Source organism: Chaetodon trifascialis, chromosome 3 (genome assembly GCF_039877785.1).
Source record: "Chaetodon trifascialis isolate fChaTrf1 chromosome 3, fChaTrf1.hap1, whole genome shotgun sequence".
NCBI classification, from domain to species: Eukaryota; Metazoa; Chordata; class Actinopteri; order Chaetodontiformes; family Chaetodontidae; genus Chaetodon; species Chaetodon trifascialis.
The window spans coordinates 23,003,919-23,023,367 of record NC_092058.1 but is presented as its reverse complement, the minus strand read 5'-3'; the positions used below and the strand labels follow the sequence as shown (position 1 = coordinate 23,023,367).

The window sequence follows — 19,449 nt, the reverse complement described above, 5'->3', positions numbered from 1 at the left end:
GACAAAACTCACAGTTTCTTAAAAGGCAGATGCGTTCATGGACAATACACGTTTATCAGGATGTGTTATTACAGCTCAAATGGCATGCACTTGTTTCCAAACGGAGGTCCAGGGACTCATACAGGTATTTGAGAAAAAAAATTGAGAAAGAAAATGTATTTCATAATGATTTTTGCTTGCTTTTACAAGTTCATGCATGGTTTTAAAATAGTGAAAAACAAAACAAACATACAAACAAAATAAAGGAAAGTCCAATACTGGCTGTGTTGTTGGAATGTCACTGTACATTTACTTAATGACTGTACTTGAAAACAATTTTGAAGTACTACGTGATGCTTTACTTTATATCTACCTTACAACATTCAGGCACTGTAGTTTTCCCTCTGTTGCATATATTGAACAGCTATAGTTGAAATGACCAACACCTCCACTAACTACAACATTAAAATCCAGCTGACTTGCCTGACTGCCACAGACTATTCTGCTGCATAATGCACATTTACTGCTTTGCACGGTCTTGCACGACTGTGTGTTTCTATGTTTCAACACCTTGCCATACATCCATGCAATATCTTGTGCGATATTATATATTTTCATCAATATTACATTTTTAAAAATCTTTTTCATACCAAGTCTATGCATATACATATGTTTTTGTATACTGTCACACATCTTTTTTTTTATCTAATGTGCAATAGTGAAAAACAAAATCTATTTTTTTTATTGCCTTCTATGTCTCCTTTTATATTCCTGATACTGTGTTATCTTTTATCTTATCTCTTATCTTAAAGCACATTTTGCTAGTAATACTTGTGTACTTTTAGTTTTGAATGCAAGACCTTCATTTTTGTTCACTGTGGCATGGATGCATGAAACCCCAGGCACCAGGGGTTCCTATGAGCAAAGTTACTGTTAAGATTCCTTATCGGAAATACAAGGGCAAAACTTTATTATGAAAAACTGAAGAAATATGCTGAACACTCCCTTTGAAAAGACAACACAAGGGTCATTATGATGCCTTCAGAGTGAGTGTTTATCACCTCAAGGTTTATGTGAGTTCCACCAGAAGAAATAACACATCAGCTCAGCAAAGATGGTGAGGAGGGCCTTTAAAGCATATCAGTGTCCAGGGGCCCATCATTTTAGTGATTTCTCCACACATTGTGGTATTGCTATTTTTACTGAAGCTAAAAGATTCAAATATGTTTGGCTACTGATTACCAGATGGACAGTTTATTGAGTAGTGTTGAGTAGGTGTAACGGGTCCTACTGGCCCACTCTTGGCTGATATAATGTGTAATGTGAATCAATATTGTTTGGTGATAATTTGGACAGACAAATCACTAGTTGTTACGCTCAATTTAATATATGAATAAGATGATAATAATGTCTTAATGAATGAAAACTGATTTTATTGTATTTATTTGAAATTGCCTTAAAAAAAACTTCACCATGGCAAAGTAAATGTATACATGAACACCTCTCCCACCACAGAGCTCTTATCACTCTTGCGAGACAGTACTGCCATCATTACGGTAATGCTGGAGAGGCCACGCCTCCGCGGTGTAGTCCTCCATGGACGGTGAGAAAGCTCCCCTCCGCTCTCCATCATCATCTGCAGAAAAATGCGAGCGGGGAGCGGTAACAAAATGTCAACTCGGGCCGCTCTCCGTCACCAGCAGACATGAGCGGAGCCTCGTGTGCCTCTTCCAGCCGCAACAAGTCGCTCTCACCATGCGGATCCACGGCAAAGTAGTTGTGATCGCCGTGTGCTTCGGAGTTTTCCTACTTTTGTACTTTTGGGGGGGCAACGCCGCCGACGATCCGCTGTTGAAAGAAGTTGTTGAGGAGGAGGAGGAGGAGGACGGCAACTCTTCCCCGTCGCCCTCGGAGCTCGGACGCGATGTTGCAGCAAAGTTTGCGAAGAAAGCCTCAGCTGGAGGCGGCGCGCGTGCGGAGGAGCTCCTCAAGAGACGGCAAGAGGAGAGGGCGAGCAACAGAGGGGCCAGAGAGACCGCAAAGAGGTGAGTTTGTTTCTCTCTCCTCTGGCGACAAACGTGCAGCCTTTTCCTCCACATTAAAGCATCAGTAAGTACTCGGTGTCTCTCCCGTCGTCAGGAAGTTGAAGAGTGAACGTGTCAGCGTTTAATCCCGCTGTGGAGCAGACGTCTCCCTCCATCAAACAGCCCACATTGTGCTCAAGGACGCTGTCTCCACAATAGGCTGATCTGTCAAGGGACACATCCAACATGCGTATGGGCATCTGCTTGGCTGCGTTTTAATGTCCATTAGCTTTTCCTTTTTTTCCTTCCTCATTTATTGGACTGTGAATCACGCTGTAGCAATCAGGGGCAGCTCAAATAACTGCCTGAAATGTGAGTGTGGAGCATGACTAACGTGATTATGTGGAAATGTTGGCAGTGTTTGCTCAGAGGACGTCAAACAGCCGCACAGCGCAATGAGAAATCATTACCTGACCTCTAAACCTCCATCATTTGACCCTTGAGGTTTTTTTTGAGGCCTTTAATTCAGACCTCAGCTTCTATCACAGGGATTAAAGGTCACCTTGAACGACATAAACTGCAATCAATAAGGAATAGAAATGAGCACGGAGTGGTTTGGGTTTCCAGAATAGTTGCAGTGCAGCCCTGGTGAGGTATTAGTGGGAATGACAGAACGAGGAAACCCTTCCTGTTGACCGCTGTCTTGTCAAAGTCTGCCTAACAGTCCATGTGGGAGTCAGAGCTTGTCAGGTGTGATTTTCCTCTCCTCCTGGCAGATGATCTGAGTAAGTCACCATCTCTATGCGGCCTCTCAAATTTAGACAAAAGGCAGAGTTTGTCAGCTGCTATTTCCGCTCAAGGACGGGAGCGTTTTTATTATGTCTTCCAGCTTTCTAATTCCAGCCTCATCCATCCCTCGCGCTTCCTCCTGGCTTGAATGCCAGCGATGCCATAATGGCCGCGATGTGGCCGAGGAGATACCCGCTCCGCCGGCAGGCAATTATTCTACTCCAAAGCCAGACTGGAGGTTTAGGACACCGTTTGGTAGATAACAGCCATCAAGGCGTTGCATTGAGAAAAGACCTTTGCGTCCTCCCACAAACCACACTCCTCCATGTGTGCTCAGCGCTGATAAGGGAGATGGGGTGGAAGGGGTCACCGGTGGCCGTAAAGAAACACTAACAGGTTTGGAAAAGGCTCAAGACCGACTGCTGCGATTAGGGAGAAACACGCCGAGCGTCTGGCCAAAGCCTTCCAAAAAACTTTCTTTGATTAAATTGCATGAGCTAATCCGGTTTGGTGGGAAGAATAAAAGGCTCTGATGTCGTTTTCATGGAAGGCACAAACACGCCTTGGCTGTTAATGCGGTTCAAGGGGATAACGAGGACATACGTACGCACAGAGGCCTGAAGAACTGATTTCAGGGCAGGACATCCTTCATGAGCCAGGCCCGTCCATCTGTAGCTCCCCTGTGCTTTTCTCTATCTGCTGTTCAACACTCGTCTCTTTTGTAAATCTGAGCGGCGGACAGATTTCCTGTGCGGCATGCCTAATAGACAAACATCCCTGTTTTTCCTAATCATATCATTTCCTCTTGACACATCACACTGCTTCCTGTGGCCAAAAATAGAGAGGACACCATGCACATAGCGTGCGCCGTGTTTGAGACAAACATCTTTAGCCAAGGAATCATAAATCACCATTTATGGAGTGAAAACAGCGCACATGTGCAGGTTCCAGGTGGTCAAATGTGAGATTTTGCTGCTTTTCTCTGTTTTTCTCTTGTTCAGAATTGAATATCTTTGGGGTTTGGACTGGCACTAGAAAAGTCTGATGGGAATTTTTCAACTATTTTTGCCACTGAACGATGAGCCAATTGATGAAAAATATCATAAACCTGAAAACCTGTGGCTTCTAATCCTCACAGCAGAGCCTGTACCCGTAAGTCACACTTTCCTCCAGTCTGATCTCTTTACTGCCTCCAGTATCCGTGTCAGATGCAGAATAATACAAATGGAACCCCCCCGTCTCCTTTGTTACGTTGAATTAAGGTCTGCATCTCCAGGATTAGATGTGTGTCGATACTTTGTGTTGAAACAAATCCCTCGTCCTGTCACTTCAGATATAGTTAAGCTGTGTTCCTCGCAGTAAAGAAGTCACTCTCTCGCAGTGGCATTATGCATAGCTATAAAAATGTCATCTCGCATGACTGAACACTCTTCCTGCTTGGGGGGGTGTTTGGAAATCTCCCTCCTTGCCTGCGCGGCCTGACACGGTTGGAGAGGGTGCTCGGGTGAGGCCCGTCGGGGCACTTCAGTCTGTTAGATGGGCTTACTTTTAGGTTACAGGTGAGTGAGTCATAGAGGGCGTGGATGGAGAAGCTGCAAAGACAGAAAGCCTCACGTTAGGTAAAATCCAACATTTCTGAGGACGTTTCTCTGAAAGGAAACTTAGCAAGTTTCCCTGCTAACTTTATTAGCAGTTACTGATCCAGCAAATAACACCAATACAAGCAAAGCAGCAGGCTGTGATTCACGCTACTCCTTAGCGAGCCTCCCTAAACTAGGATTCAGTGGGAGCTAACAAGCTTACGTGTTATCTGTGCTTTGAGCTGTGCTCGTCGAGCTAGTTCAGCGCAAAGTCACACATTTTGTTGCTCTGGTTGGTTTTAGGTCCGGAGGCATTTTGGTCTGCCATCTGCTCTCAGAATGCGTGCACAACCTCTGGCATTTGACACTGTGCATGCATGCACGCTGAAGGCAGCTAGCTAACTGTTGTGATGTGAATGGGCTGTGGGACTAATTGACTGAACCAACAACAGGTGTGTGTGTGTGATTGCATGGAGAGCAGGAGAGACGCTGGGTGTTAAACATGAAAAGCAGTGGTGTGCCATGCCGTTCACATCACACTATTGTACCTGCTCATCAGCTACTTGAGAACAGGAGGCTTTTGTTATCGCTGTAGCAACATCCCATTCTGTTGTGTTAATGACCAATGACCAATAACCAAAAATATAATAGTTTTTGCAGAGGAGCCACAGAAAGGAAAGCATGCTGCACAACCTGCAGAAAGGAGATGGAGCTGTCTGCAACAGGGATGTTGACACTCACCAGCTGTCCGAAGGGTGAAACGACAAGTAAAAATGCAGCTTTTTTGCACATGCGGTGTATGGTACAGTGCATTTTAGGCTGGGCAGCTGCTTGATCATTTAGCATCTTGCTATCTAAAAACGCACCATTGGCACATGTACAGTACAATACAGTAATTCATGCCACATAACCTAATGCAACTGAAGCCTCAGCGATAGAGACAGTCAACATGTTATACAGTATAACCCCAATAATATCTATCATTGGGGATATATAATGAAGCATTAAGCCTTTTTTATGGTCACTTGCGAGACCGTGGCACCATCCTCTGCAGAAGGGACGTAAGGGTTAGGGTTAGCAAGCATTAAATAAGCACCATCAAAACATGCAAAGTTAATATGAACAGCTGGTAGCATCAGGCGACAACACATTTATTGACTGTAAGTGAATGTAAACTTCATTTTTCACAATTAGCTTTATAATAACAATTTAGGTGTGATGATAAAGGCTTGAAGTGCTTCAGCAGTGCTTCAGATCTTACTCTCAAAAATCTGTACCAACTCTGACATTTGTTCAAGTTTCAGAGGTTTCTTTGCTCTGTCGCGTCCTGGCAACTCGTTGAGCGAAGCGTAAGTTAGTTATGAATCCAGTTCGCCGGTCTGAAGAAGTTTCTGTATCTTCATTGGTCAGATATTTTGTGCCTGTGTTGAAGAGCTGAACTCTGTTCTGTCCTCCCTATGGAGTGACGGGAACATGTTCATCTTCATACCTTTGATACACTCTGGCTCAAACCAAAGAGAACATATTGGATACAACTCCACCGAATGACCCAGTTACAGTCTCTGCTGATTAATTAAATGCCTTCAAGGTGTTCTCTGGTGTAGTTTTTACTCTGTGCGCACCCGTTTTTCTTTGACAGTATCTTTGAAGGTGCTGCTTTTTTTCCTCTCCTCACATGATTTGAAAGGGCTGGCTGTGGTGCTTTGTAGGCAGAGGGCTCCTCTTATGCTCGCTCTGCAGCCAGTAATGAATTCAATCCTTTTGTACCACTTCTGTGCTTTCTGACTGCTTCCAGATGTGGGGAACAGTGCCATGACACAAAACATCATGTGTGCAGCCCGTGCTTTGTGCAGCAAAGGCATTTTTTTGGGTTTTGTTTTGTCATCCCGTTTTATCATTTCAGGGGCATTTATTTTGCACGACTAAGTGCAACGTGATTACCGTTGTGTAGGAGATACGGCTTGCATTTTCTGCGGGGGGAAAAAAGGAATGTGTGTTCGACAACCTTGACAGAGCGTCAGCCTTTGAAGCGTGGCAGACAGATTTCTCAGCACCTTCTAATCTGCGGTTCATCATTGTCCCTCAGCCATGCAGAAAACGAAGTGTCACGCTTGGAGACTGCCCTGCAACCCACCTGTCAAATTTCACTCTACTCTCTTCCCATCCGTTTAACGGTGCACTCTTTGCTTCCTCCAGGCTCAGAGCAAATCCACGCCTTTCGGTAGATGCAGTGTTCAGTCGTAAAAGCGCTTAACACTACATGCTGAAGAAAGGCTTCCTATGTTCTTTTCGCAGTCTTGTGTCTCTGGCAACATTCATGTTGAATGTGTTATTACAGCAAGCCCGTGCAGTGTGAGCGTGTGGAGGACAACTCCAAGATGTCGGCCCTAGCTTCAGGCTCCCCCGCTGTACAAATGTTTCCTTATCGTAGTGGGAGATACTGCACGGCTCAGTGTGTTTTCGCTCTACAGCAGCACCAGCTCTGCAGAGAGAGCAAATTCTTCCACCAGATAAACGACCTCCTTGCCTTTGAGCGTGGCAGAACAAAGTGGGAACAGAGCCACAGAAGAAAAGAACTGCTTGTGCGTACGTGCGGCGGTCTGTGCAGGCGGCGTCGAACGCTAGACGGAGGCACAGATGTCACGTCTTTGAGGAGGGCCGTCGACGTCGCACCTTGTCCGTCTGACGGGAGGATGAGCGTGGAAGAATTTATTCTGCAACTGTCGATCTCACCAGCTGTACTGAGGAACCGGCTAGTCAGCTGTACCCAATTACCATGAATTCCATGAGGTGTAGTGTTATGTGTACTTACACAACTCGCAGTATTTACACTCAGCCACAGACTGAAGCACCACTCTGTCGTATTCTGAAGAGTGAAATGAGTGGACTGGTTTTGCCCGATCATAGTGGTGGATAGTGAACAGTAGTCTCTATGTTCCGGCTAAACCTTCATTGTTTTGAGTGTATCGCTTTCAGATGTCTGAATCATGACCTGCAGCGTTAGTCGCTGTGAAGCAGCTGGTCCCGTCAGTCTGTGAGCGCAAACTAATGTGACACAGAGACGGTGAGATGAGTTAACGTTGGCAGACATGACTTATGTGGCAACTTTGGAGCTGTTCTGAAAATACCTATTTATAGCTTTTTTTAGTATTGGGTAAAATCAAGTGTACTACTAACACACAGTTGTGATTATTTGGTTATATTGGGTGGGCCACCAACACAGACCCTGGGTTTAATCTCAGTGTTGGTGTGAAAGAATCATATTTAGGAGAACTTGCTGAAATAGTTCTGCCCTGCTGCTTTCTTTGTAGTTCTGCCAGCGAGTCTGTAATTACAAATGCATGCTGAGCTTTGTTCACTAAAGCTAAAATTGTCAGTTGTCTCATTGTCATTGAAACATGCCAGGCTGAATGTGTGTAGAAGCAGCGCACAACACATCATTTTCCATTTGATGGAATCACGCAATCAGAAAAAGTGGCGCCTTGGATTTGAATGGCGTCTTTAGCAGGAGCCTGATATTGCCGCAGTGAAGCGGATAAATGTTTCTGTGCGGTGAAAAAAGAATCTCTGTTTAACATTTTGAAGCAAAAGGCAATTTTGATTGGAATTTTCGAGAGCAGGAGGTTAGTAATTACCCCAGTAGGAGGGTTTAAGATGTTCAAGTGCTGTTTTATAGGATTTTCAAAGTGTAGGGAGAAGTGCTGAACTGCTGTATGATTTGGAGGATTATAAGTATTTTATAAATAAATCAGATATATGGGTTTCATCCTTCAAAATTCTGCACTGCTCGGTACAGTTCAGTACATCTGCTGTGGAGAACACATTGTTCTTCACAGGCCAGCTTACGGGCGACGAGTGAGAGAAACGAGCTGTGAGAACTCAGTGATTGTCCGCAGATCCACTCTCTCACCACATGGCGTGGACCCATTTAGATCTGAAGAGAAACTGCTCATCGAGCACATTTGTTCAACTAATGTCCCGAAAACATGCTGTACCGGTTCCCCCCGTGTTCAGTTTAAACCATGACTCATGCATTTTCCTTTCTTTTTAGTCCACTTTTCAGCCCTGTCCTTTGTATGTCTTTAGTAAACCCAGAGGTCGTGTGGCGCGACCCGTGACCAAGCGCAGGCGGGCGGAGGAGGTCATGCACCTGGCCGTGGTGGCTTGTGGGAATCGTCTGGACGAGACCCTCACCATGGTCAAATCAGCCCTCCTGTTCAGCCTCAAGAGGATCACGTTTCACATTTTTGCCGAGGACCCTTTGGCCCCACAGTTTGAAGAACGGGTAAGAATCCTCCGGTGGGCGGACGCCCAGAGGTCTGCGGTGCAGACTTTCAGATGTGGCACCGTCGAAGCTTTACCTATAAGCTTCACTCTTTTTGGTTGTGTATGCTCATTCAGTGGCTTCTGATTTAATCCAGCTCATGTTAAACATTCCTACTCTCTTTGTGATAGATGATATCAAGATCAGAGCAGCTTTAGCTCTGCCTCTCTGACTCACTCATAGACCCTTTTATCTGCAGGCTGGGCTGTAATATATCACCAGGACACCCTGCTTTTTCTCCAGGTCTGTGCATGGCTTCAAAGTCACCTTTACAGAGGTGCATGGCATGCTTTTGATCACTTCCACTGATTGTAACTAACAGTCTATTAACATCACTTAAACAGCTTTAAATCCAAACCTGTGAGCTTGACTGAACATACACAATGTTGAATCACTGCCACTCCTCCACCTCTACCTGTGTGTGACGCTACCTTGCTGAGCTGCTGCAGTGCTACTGCTGCCAGCCCCATATGTCACTGTAAATTGAGTTTGCCTTTGATAATGGCCATTAATAGAATTTTTCATTACGGTTCTGTCCACAGAAAGGCTAGAGGGCTTTTAATCAGAAATGGAGAGAAGAGTCTTGAGTAAATTTTTGGGAAATATTCTATAGATATAAACACTGAAACTGGAGTGAAAGGTGTAATATGACTGTCAACAGATCGCCGTCACTGTTTGTTTTTGCTGAGAACTGCCAGCGTCACACATAAAAAATAGGCGACATGCAGGGTCTCTAGTTGACGTGCCGCTGCTGCTGGGCCCCGAAATGAAAAGCAAGAGGTTCCACAACGCACACACGCTGCTCGGGGAGGCAGCGTTTCCCGGCCGTTTTGTAGTACATATGCTTGCTATGTGCAAAGAGGAGCCGTGTCCAGCCGCAGCGTTAAGAGACACGGTGAATGTGTGTTGAGGGACGTGGAAATGTTGTCTCTCCTTTGCTTTCTTGTCCTCGTCTGCACAAGCTCTGCCAATTGCTCGCGGCGCTCTCGCTCTTTTCAGGGCCAAACTGTTAAACTGATGATTACACAAGGACTTGGCGGCCAACGCGTCGGATAACACGAGCTTTAGCGATACACTCTGGACTTAAAGAGGGTGCCCTCCCTTGTTTAGACTGTAGCTTCTTAATAAAACAACAGCTGGCGGCTGCATGTGTTCCGAGCAGAACTGCGCGGCACCACGAGACGTGACTTCACTGTTTTAATGGCCGTCTTTACGAGCCAGTTTATGTCGCTAAGTCTGTGAAAAGACAGAGATTAGCTTTCAGAATAAGGGTTGTTTAGAAAATCTCACACTCCCAGTAAGACGTCCATGAGATGCTTCCTCTGTATAATCTGTGTTGCTTTTCCTTGCAGCTGAAGCAGTGGCCTCCCTCCATCTCAGCCAAGTTCCAGTACAGCATCTACCCCATCACCTTCTCTGTGGGGAACGCTGACGAGTGGAAGAAGCTCTTCAAGCCCTGCGCTGCTCAGAGACTCTTCCTCCCTGTAAGGCGGCAGCACTTATCTCCTCTCATATCCTCGCCATGCATAATGTCATAAACCAGTGTGAAGAAAAAAATGGCATTAATCCATTTCATTTCTACTTCAACAGCATTTTCCCTGCCTTCATTTTATCCCGCTGCATGGCACTAATTAATTTCTTGTGCGATTATTGACGATTTCACACCTTTTCTGCAGCATTTACTTAACAAATGAGCTGTCTCCAGAGACTCAATCCAGTAATTTCATCAAGCTCTGCTCGGCTATTGATTTTCTTTTTCTGCTGGTGTTCATTGAAATAACCGCCAGCTTACTTACCATGTAATGAACATATTGCAGGTCACACAGATCCATAGATGTTTTCTCTTGCTGAAAGCTTGCAATGAATATTCACTATTGAGTGTTAGGAATACCTTTTGCGAACCTTGAAGGGGTCTTTCTGCCTCTGGAATAGCCTGAATTATGTGAAGAAGACTGTGTAGGTCCATCCTGATACAGAGCTGTCCTGTTGATGTTTTGCCAGTCACATCCACCAGGTCTAGGGTTAGGGTTAGGGTTGCCTCCTCTGCCTCATTTGGATGGTAAGGTAGCAGGTGAGTCCACAGATTTGTTGTTGTTTTTGCGCAAGGTTGCTGCTTATCCTTTTTACCGACTAAGGTGTAGAACCTCAGATATTTCCACACACCACTCGAGATGCTTCGGTGTCTCGATTACGAGACGGCTCCGCTCTCTGGTGTCTGCCTCCATTTTTATGTAATAGCTTAGTTTGCCGCTCAATAGGCCATGCAGTGGGTCAGGCTGATTGAATTATAAGAACACCCTCTGCTGGACCACAAGGAAAGCTACTTCAAAAGGTCTGTCGTGCTCATAGACTGTCAATTTTGAATCGAGTCTTCGCCCGCACCTCCTCATGCTCTGAGGCAGGAGAGACTCCAGCAGCGGGCTGGTTTGATGGTTACTCAGCAGAGAGAGAGTGGTGTCCCGAGGGACTCTCCAGGCTGCGAATGTCTGCACCTTTGGCCTAACATCTGAAGCTGTGTCACCTTTTCAATTAACGCATAACCAAGACTTTCCAGTTTGTAAAAGTCAGTGGCACAAAGCAGAACACTTCAGCCGAGTGATGTGGAAATACTTCTGGCCAGTCTTTAATTGGATGAATAGAAGAAGAAAAACTTGTTCAGCTCAAGTTTTTTACTACACAAGTCTGACGTCAGAGAAGAAATAGGTGTAGCATTCATGTCACACCAAAAAGTAACAGTAACATCACATTCACTCAGCTTTATACAGTGCATCATACAGTCTGGGCTGCACGGTGGCGCAGCAGGTAGTGCGCGTGCCTCACAGCAAGAAGGTTGCCGGTTTGATTCCCGGGTCGGGCCTTTCTGTGTGAAGTTTGCATGTTCTTCCCGTGCATGCGTGGGTTCTCTCCGGGAACTCCGGCTTCCTCCCACAGACCAAAAACATGCTCATTAGGTTGATTGGTGACTCTAAAATTGCCCCTAGGTGTGAGTGTGAGTGTGAATGGTTGTATGTCTGTATATGTTGCCCTGCGATCGGCTGGCGACCGGTTCAGGGTGTACCCCGCCTCCCGCCCGTTGACAGCCGAGGTAGGCTCCGGCCCCCCCGCAACCCCGAAAGGGATAAGTGGCATAAAAAATGGATGGATGGATGGATCATACAGTCTGCTCACATATGCCACGCGTGAAGGACAGCGAGGTCCTCTCAGCGTTCTCCTGCAAACAGGGTCTTTAAGGTTCAGCTCACGAAGCTCCAGGTTAAGTTCATTTGGTGGGAAAATGTTGAGCTGGTGTTCATACAGTTCAGAACAGAGAGGAGCTGACTTCATTTTGATAACAGCTTTCTGTTTAACCGGCAACACTAAGCTGCTTTAGATAGATACACAGGATTTACTCATTTCAGGTCATCGTGGATACGAGCTTTAAGAAAAAAGTGTGATTGTAATTATGTGGGCAGCCTGTGTGTTTTTGTGGGTTGTAGTCCAGTAAGGGCGTAACCGCACCATTTGCAGCACAGCATTCATACTGACAGAGAAGTTTGTGTTTCCCCGCTCAGGGAGCCTCGTCCACAGGGGCTGTTATTGCATAGCTGTGGATATACAAGCAGAAAATGAGGCTGCTGAAACAGTGGGTTACTGCTCTGCTCAGGCTTGCTGGTATTGATTGCTGCTTTGTCACAACATAACAAAAAGCGCAAGCACAGTCAGTCTATGGTCAAACACTGCGAATAGGCTTCTTGCTGGCACCCAGCTCTACCCACTGGCTTTGACTGGTCCTGTCTGTATTGACTACGCACCTCAGACTCCACCAGCATGGCTGTAACTCTACCACAGCGGCAGCCTCAACCCCCGTTTGTGCTGCATATTCTAAACGGTATATTGTGACTGCGACATGAACACTTTGTGACAGCATGTGCTAAACAGTGAAGTCATGCATAACTTACTCTGTCCTCACTGTATGCGGCTAAGTCCCTCTGGCTGTCTGAAATCTGGCTGTGTGAAGACACAAAACCAAATCTTAACTCAGCCAAACTGGCCCTGTAGTCTTTGTGCCATGCACTGACAGTACAAATCATCAGGGGATTCAGAAAGTAATTATCTCATCTTTACCTCTATGTATTGTTCTGAGCAGAAAGTGGAAGTCAGCGTTTGCTTTTTCTCCCACTAAACTGTATTCTGGAGTCCTTTAAAACACTCTTTTTCCACATATTTAGCTGATCTGATCTGGACTGATAATCTTGAGGCTGTCTGCATGGTTCAGAGTTTTCTTTTATCAGATGCACAGATATAGAGTTTCACAGGCAGTAATCACCAGTGATTAACTGTGTTTTGTGTGGCCAACGCCAATAAGATAACAGATAATATTCATCTTACAAATGCAAACAGGCGAAGAGGAAAGCGTAGATATATATTTTTAGTTTATTTTTTGTATTGCAGCACATTTAGAGAGCCTCCACCATCCCTTGAATACAGAATACATTCATTTATTGTCAACTTGTTTGGAATAACCTTAATTTATGTTTTAATATATGGCTAATTAATACCAAAAGTATTAGAAAAACTTTGTCTACCAACACTGCTTCACGGTTAAACCCTTGGATTCACGCTTGCCTGTGTGCTAACAGCTCTTTGGCATCATTCATCCTCTCCTCTGATCTCCACCGTGTGTGTGCATGTGTGTCCACTGGACCTAATTACTGGCTGAAATTCCATTATTGGAGCAATGAAAGTAATTTAATTTTCGTACTTGTCAGCCACCGATATGTCATGCATCTCTTATTAATATGCGGGAGAATCAGTGTCTTGGAGAGCGAGCTGTTTGTGCAAACAGGGAGGTGTACCATGACACTGTCAGACAGTATCTGTGTAGTTTTTTTGTATTAAGCATTTAAGAACACATAACAACAGCTTTTACTGTTTCAACTACATGTCTAGCCAAGCTATCAGTCAGTCCGTCTCTTCGATCCAGGCTGAAACGTGTCTGACTGCACTTGCATGTACTGTGGTGATATTTCACAAGCACCAACATGACAAGTTTGGTTTTTAGTCAGATGTTTTGATATCTACTGAATGGATCATCATGAGCTGTGATTGGTCTGGTGGTCCCTTAACTTTTCATCTAGCGCCATCATCAGGTCAAAACTTTCATTTGTCCAGCACTTTGGTTTATGGCCAAATACACCAGCCTCTTTTGCACTTTGTGTTTTGTTCTGTTTAGCGTATGTTACTATGCTAACAAGCTAAACGGAGATGTTAGTAATGTCATTGTGAGCATGTTAGCATGCTGATGCTAGCATTGATCAGCCTCACAGAGCTGCTAGCCCGGCTGTACACATTTATCTTTGATGCTGAACCCGACTTTTTCCCCAGTCAGACACTGAGTTGATCTGATCTGAACCGAACCTCTTGATGCGTTCAGCATACTTTATAGTTATGGTTTATTAAAATGTGAGTCGTTGTCTGGGAGAGCATGCTGTCTGTGCAAAAGGAGGTGGTGCACGTGACATGCTGGAGACAGTGTAGCCTAATACTGTGAGAAAATATGTGTTTTTTCCATGTGACGAGGTTAATGAATGTTGTGGTCATAAATTCCATAGTATAGAAACTATGATGGCAATATCTGTAATTGTGTCCTCCCAGGTCATCCTGAAAGATGTGGATTCGTTACTCTACGTAGACACGGATGTGCTGTTCCTGCGGCCCATGGATGATATCTGGAGTCTCCTCAAGTCCTTTAACAGCACCCAGCTGGCAGCAATGGCCCCAGAGCACGAGGTCCCAAAGATTGGCTGGTACAGCCGCTTCGCACGCCACCCTTTCTATGGAGTCACAGGGGTCAACTCTGGTGTCATGCTGATGAATCTCACAAGGATCCGCAGCACATTGTTCAGAGTAAGGTCAAAACATCGGCGTGTTTCCACACACTCTGATCGGTAGAAAGCTAAAGAGAGCTGTGATTTTCCCTTTTGCATTCTGAAGTGTTTTTTTCTGTGAGCCCAAGTCACAGGCTGAGTGCTCTGAGTGGGCTGTGATTGAAGCTTTCTGATTTCCACGCTAGCATCACAGACTTCTGCCCTCAGAACTCAATTTAGCAGCTCTCCAGCTCTTAATGCTGCCAGCAGATTGCAAATGGAAATGGGAATGTAAATGCGCTCCTCCTTTGATGATGTGTCTTTGGGGTGGGGGGCTGCTCTCGAGCTGTTTGCGAATGAACGTTGTTTGGTATTTCAGAACAGCATGATCCCCAGTGGCCTGTCATGGGAGGATCTTTTACATCCACTCTATCAGAAGTACAAGAACCACATCACCTGGGGAGACCAGGACCTCCTCAATATTATCTTCCACTACAACCCAGGTACAGTCCTTTCCACCTGTGTCCTCACTCACCATCTGCAACCATCATAACACATATTCCGATCACACTGAAGACACATCATTTATCCCCAGGACGAGGCTTTCAAATGCTCTATTAAAACATAACCAGAATATCAAACTGTGTATACAAATGCATTTTGAATTACTCATCTGCGCTCTTTCAACGCGGCCGTTTCACACTCTCATCATGTCCACATAAATTGTGTCTTATTGCCGTGTTAATAAACCAGTCCACATTATGAATCTGGATCAGTAAACACATGAGGCTGTGGCTGTAGGCAACAGACAGAGTTCCAGCTGCAGCGGCCAGATGTGGGCATTAAGTGCTCAGAGCCGCCGGTCGGGCTGGCATCGCCAGTGTTTGCTTGAAAACGCAGCCAATGAAGTGTTTGTTTTACATTGTACGGTTTGGAGCTCTCTGCTCTCTCCAGAGAAATACTCCCGTTAAGTCTGTAATGTTCTGAGCTCTCTTTGCTTGCTCTGTAACCAGGAAACAAGACTGTGATCTCTCTTCAGATCAGGACAAGGGGATTGAAATGGAGCTGATGATTTCATTGTTTTATGTAAAAATGCAAGAAAATATCTGTATATTTGTATATTATTTACATTTCTGTTTAGCCTGGTACTATACATCCCATAAAAGCACCAGACCTGACACTGCTGGATACTGATGTCACTATATGCATACAGCGTGTACACACTCCCATCATGCAGCTGTGGTGTAAGATTAGCGGCCTTCCTGTGGCACACTCAAGCAACCCACAACAAGAGCACGCTCAGACTTGCTAACAGCATCTCTTCTGACTCCTCGCAAGTTTTAAACAGACAATACCGACTTCTGCCCTCCAACAGGCGATTTAGAGTCCTTCCATTTAAACATAACAGGCTGAAGAATTCTTTCATACATCAGTGTATTCTGCCGTTCAGTCAGAATCAGCGTGCTGCCACCTGAGATCTGAATCCAGAGGATAAATTGTAATGTGATAGGTAGAATTGTCATCTGTGTGTGAATCTCTTTAATGGAGCTGCCTGCGGATGCTAAATGAATTTCACTGTCAACTGACAATAAGGTTGTATTGTAATAAGCATCAGCCACTGAGCTGCTGTGCTGGAGCAGCTGGAGCTTGATTGGTCCGCTCAAGCGTACCTCGCAGTGTAAACAATTTAGTGTGTTTTCAGAAGTCTCTGCTTAGGTGCAAATAACAGACAGATAGATGGGAGGAAAGAGACGATCAAACTGACTGTCTGCACAGTCTGCAAGAGGGTGAGGACATTTCCCTCACTCTGTTCCCAAACAGTCCCACTTTCACGAGTTACTGTACACGCTGTGTCCTGTGTGTTTACAGGAGATGCAGTGTTTGCTGTAATATGTAGCAATGATGTGTGTGTCACTCTTTCCAGAGTCTCTCTTCATCTTTCCCTGCCAGTGGAACTACAGGCCCGATCACTGTATGTATGGGAGTAACTGTAAAGGGGCTGAAGAAGAGGGCGTCTCCATCCTCCATGGCAACCGTGGAGTGTATCACGACGACAAGCAGCCGGCGTTTAAAGTCGTCTATGATGCAATACGGGATGTGAGTATCCCTGTGGTCTGTTCAGGCTTTACTGACACAATATTAGATGATAGAAAATGTCAATCCTCATGCCCAGTTCATTTCCATAAGTCATTCACACTTATTTAGCGTAGATGGGAAACCCTCTTTGTGTTGAATAATCAAAATGACGAAACATTGAGGTGAGGTAAGAGATTTAGCCCAAAAGAGGGGCTGCAATAATAGAGCATTTCACAGCAGACGTTTTGAAACGTTACAGCAGGAAAACAGAGGCGTAATCACATTAACGACGGCTGCGTTCCATTTAAGTGTGTCAGGTTCCAGGACCCTGTGTTATTCATTGTTAATGTTATTAGTTTCACCTGTGCGTTTGCTGCCGTGGCACAACAAAACATGGGCTGTAAATGAGGTCGACTAAGGTTATGCACTATATTGGAAGAGTGATACAATGAATATTAATAGTATTCATGTGTATATGTTTATATACATGAAATATAGAGGAATAAATGCACTCATATATTGGTAAATATACTTGTTCACTATTTAACCAGAGCTCACCAGCACCTGAAAAGCTGTTGATATCAGTCCTGTCATCTGACTCTAGGCAATACTAAGATGCATTTTTTCCCAAAAATGTTGGACTGTTCCTTTAAGGACTTGAGGAAAAGAGTAGCTTTAAGTATTTTCTCTGTGATACAAATTGACTCTTGCTTGCATTAAACAATCTGGGTCAGTTTTTAAATTTAGAATTTGTTTTCTCCGGCAGCAGAGTCAGTCCCCCCCTGCTCTGCCGAGATAAGCCTCTTAAAGACGAGCCGGGTCGTAATTTATGATTGGAACACCGCCACCCCACCCCAAACGCCTCACTGTGTAAATACCATTTAGCGTGTGATACGCGCCATCAGAAAGTGATCAAACTGAAACATCTTTGGGATCAATGTCTCTGTTCCTGCAGTTTCCCTTTGAGGACAACATGTTCCAGTCGCTGTTCTACCCCATCCAGACCAAGTTCCTGGACACGGTCAACACGCTGTGTGGTCGCATTCCTCAAGTCTTCCTCAAGCAGATAGAAAAGACCATGAGGAAGGTGTTTGAGGAGAAAGTGGTCCGACACGTCAGACCGCACAAATAACTGACGGAGAGACTGACTCCGTGTTTTTTATCTGACAACACAGCCGACCGAGTTGCTGTGGATTATGTGTCACACCAGCATCTCCCAGACTGAACTGCCAGCTCTGCGTTTGCAGCACTTCAGCACGTAACACTTCCTGGAATAGTCTAATGAACATGATGATCATCCAGCGATGGGATGGGGAACAGGCCTACATATACAGAGAAGCATACAGTGCTGGTCAGTGATGCTGTAGAATAGGTTTGCCTTATTGTTGTTCTAAACCTTTCACATCCCAGCCATGAGACGTTGGAAAGATCGGAGAGGGGGGAAAAAAGACTGCATGAATTCTGTTTATGTCAAGAATTATGAAAATATCAGCTCTTCATCTCAAGTGTCGGTTAAAAGCAATATTGCAGGCATATTTGTGTCAGTGGAGCGTTTAAGAAAAGTATCTACCTTCTTTATTGTTGCTCATGAACATGGTATACACTACACAAAGTCGGCTTTGGACTTTGGGAAGCTTTACTACTTGAGGTAGTAGATTCATAAACCACTCCTCTAAAATCATGTGAATGTTTTACCAGCAAATAACTTGAACTGTGAGTTTGTGTGAATGAGAAGAGCTGCCAGCTCTTGGCCTGTTCTGCAGTTGCCAGATGCCACCGACAGTATTAACTCCAGCACAACAGAAGAAATATGGACTTTTGCGTTCCATAGCGAATGTTAAAATGCACTTTCAGAATGATATTAGGTCTGGATGGTTGTTTGTACGCAACATGTCCACATTAGATGCTACGCTGCCCCAGTGAATCACAACCAAAAGTGCTGGCATTTAAAGGCAGTGACATACTCCAGCTGAATATGTGCCATATGAATATTCATGTCTGCCATGTTTACTGTTACAAGAAAAGACGTGTGTGTTTGAGGCGGTATCTTAGTTTGTGATATGATGTGTGGTCTGTTGTAAACAGGTGTCATATGTTTTAGCAGCACCACTTTGTGATGTCATGATTTAAATACATCATTCAAACTGGAAACTGAAAATGGCTGAACAGTCAACATGTGTTTCTAAATAAAGCGATGCAATGTACTGAGTGTCATTTAATATAATAAATATACCAAAGCCACACCAATGGAGGAAATGCGTTCTTCTCAGAAGTGTGTGTCATGCAGTGAGGTGAGACATGTTTTAGGTCCAAGGTGATGCCTGACCAATAGCAAACGTGCAAAACTGCTTCATCACAGTGCTAAAGATTTTTTATTTAGATATTTAGTTTGATGCTAAACTTGATGTGATGACATAATTTGCTTGTTTTGAAGCTGGACTTTAACTGAACGCATCACTGTATGTGCTGCACCAATGGCTCATAGCAGTTTTTTCAAGTCTTGGTTGTTTGGAGAAAAAGACAACAGGTTTGGAGTCCCCCAGTTCTCCATGTCAGGGGCCTCGGGAACAGCAGATTAGCAAAACCAATATATCAGTGTGGTGAGAGCACAGGGCAATAATCTCACTTTGTCATTAGCTGCTGTTTGTCCCTGGAGTGACAAACATTTGTTCAGTTGCACAGTAATATTCAGCACACTATCATTTCTTCATTTTTATCAAATCAGTACATGTTTGTAGTTCTGATCTTGAATGAACTGAATTGAAATGATTGTCAAAACTTGTTCCATAAAAACATAAAACTCATAAATTTGAACATGCAGATTTGTGTGT

General features: G+C 44.6%; 1 protein-coding gene across 2 annotated transcripts; it reads left to right on the top strand.

Moving 5' to 3' along the window:
* Positions 1–1,612: 1,612 nt before the first annotated feature.
* On the top strand, positions 1,613–19,421 carry gxylt2 (glucoside xylosyltransferase 2). Of its 2 annotated transcripts, none has more exons than XM_070959032.1 (7): positions 1,613–2,024; positions 8,459–8,657; positions 10,049–10,180; positions 14,331–14,582; positions 14,922–15,045; positions 16,467–16,639; positions 17,574–19,421. In XM_070959032.1, the coding sequence occupies exons 1-7, from the start codon at positions 1,735–1,737 to the stop codon at positions 17,748–17,750; spliced, it is 1,347 nt and encodes a 448-aa protein (XP_070815133.1). In that variant the 5' UTR covers positions 1,613–1,734; the 3' UTR covers positions 17,751–19,421. The 2 variants fall into 2 exon arrangements, with proteins under 2 accessions (XP_070815133.1, XP_070815134.1); XM_070959033.1 differs by lacking the exon at positions 1,613–2,024 and adding an exon at positions 7,096–7,162 and having other exon boundaries at positions 17,574–18,859.
* Positions 19,422–19,449: the final 28 nt, after the last annotated feature.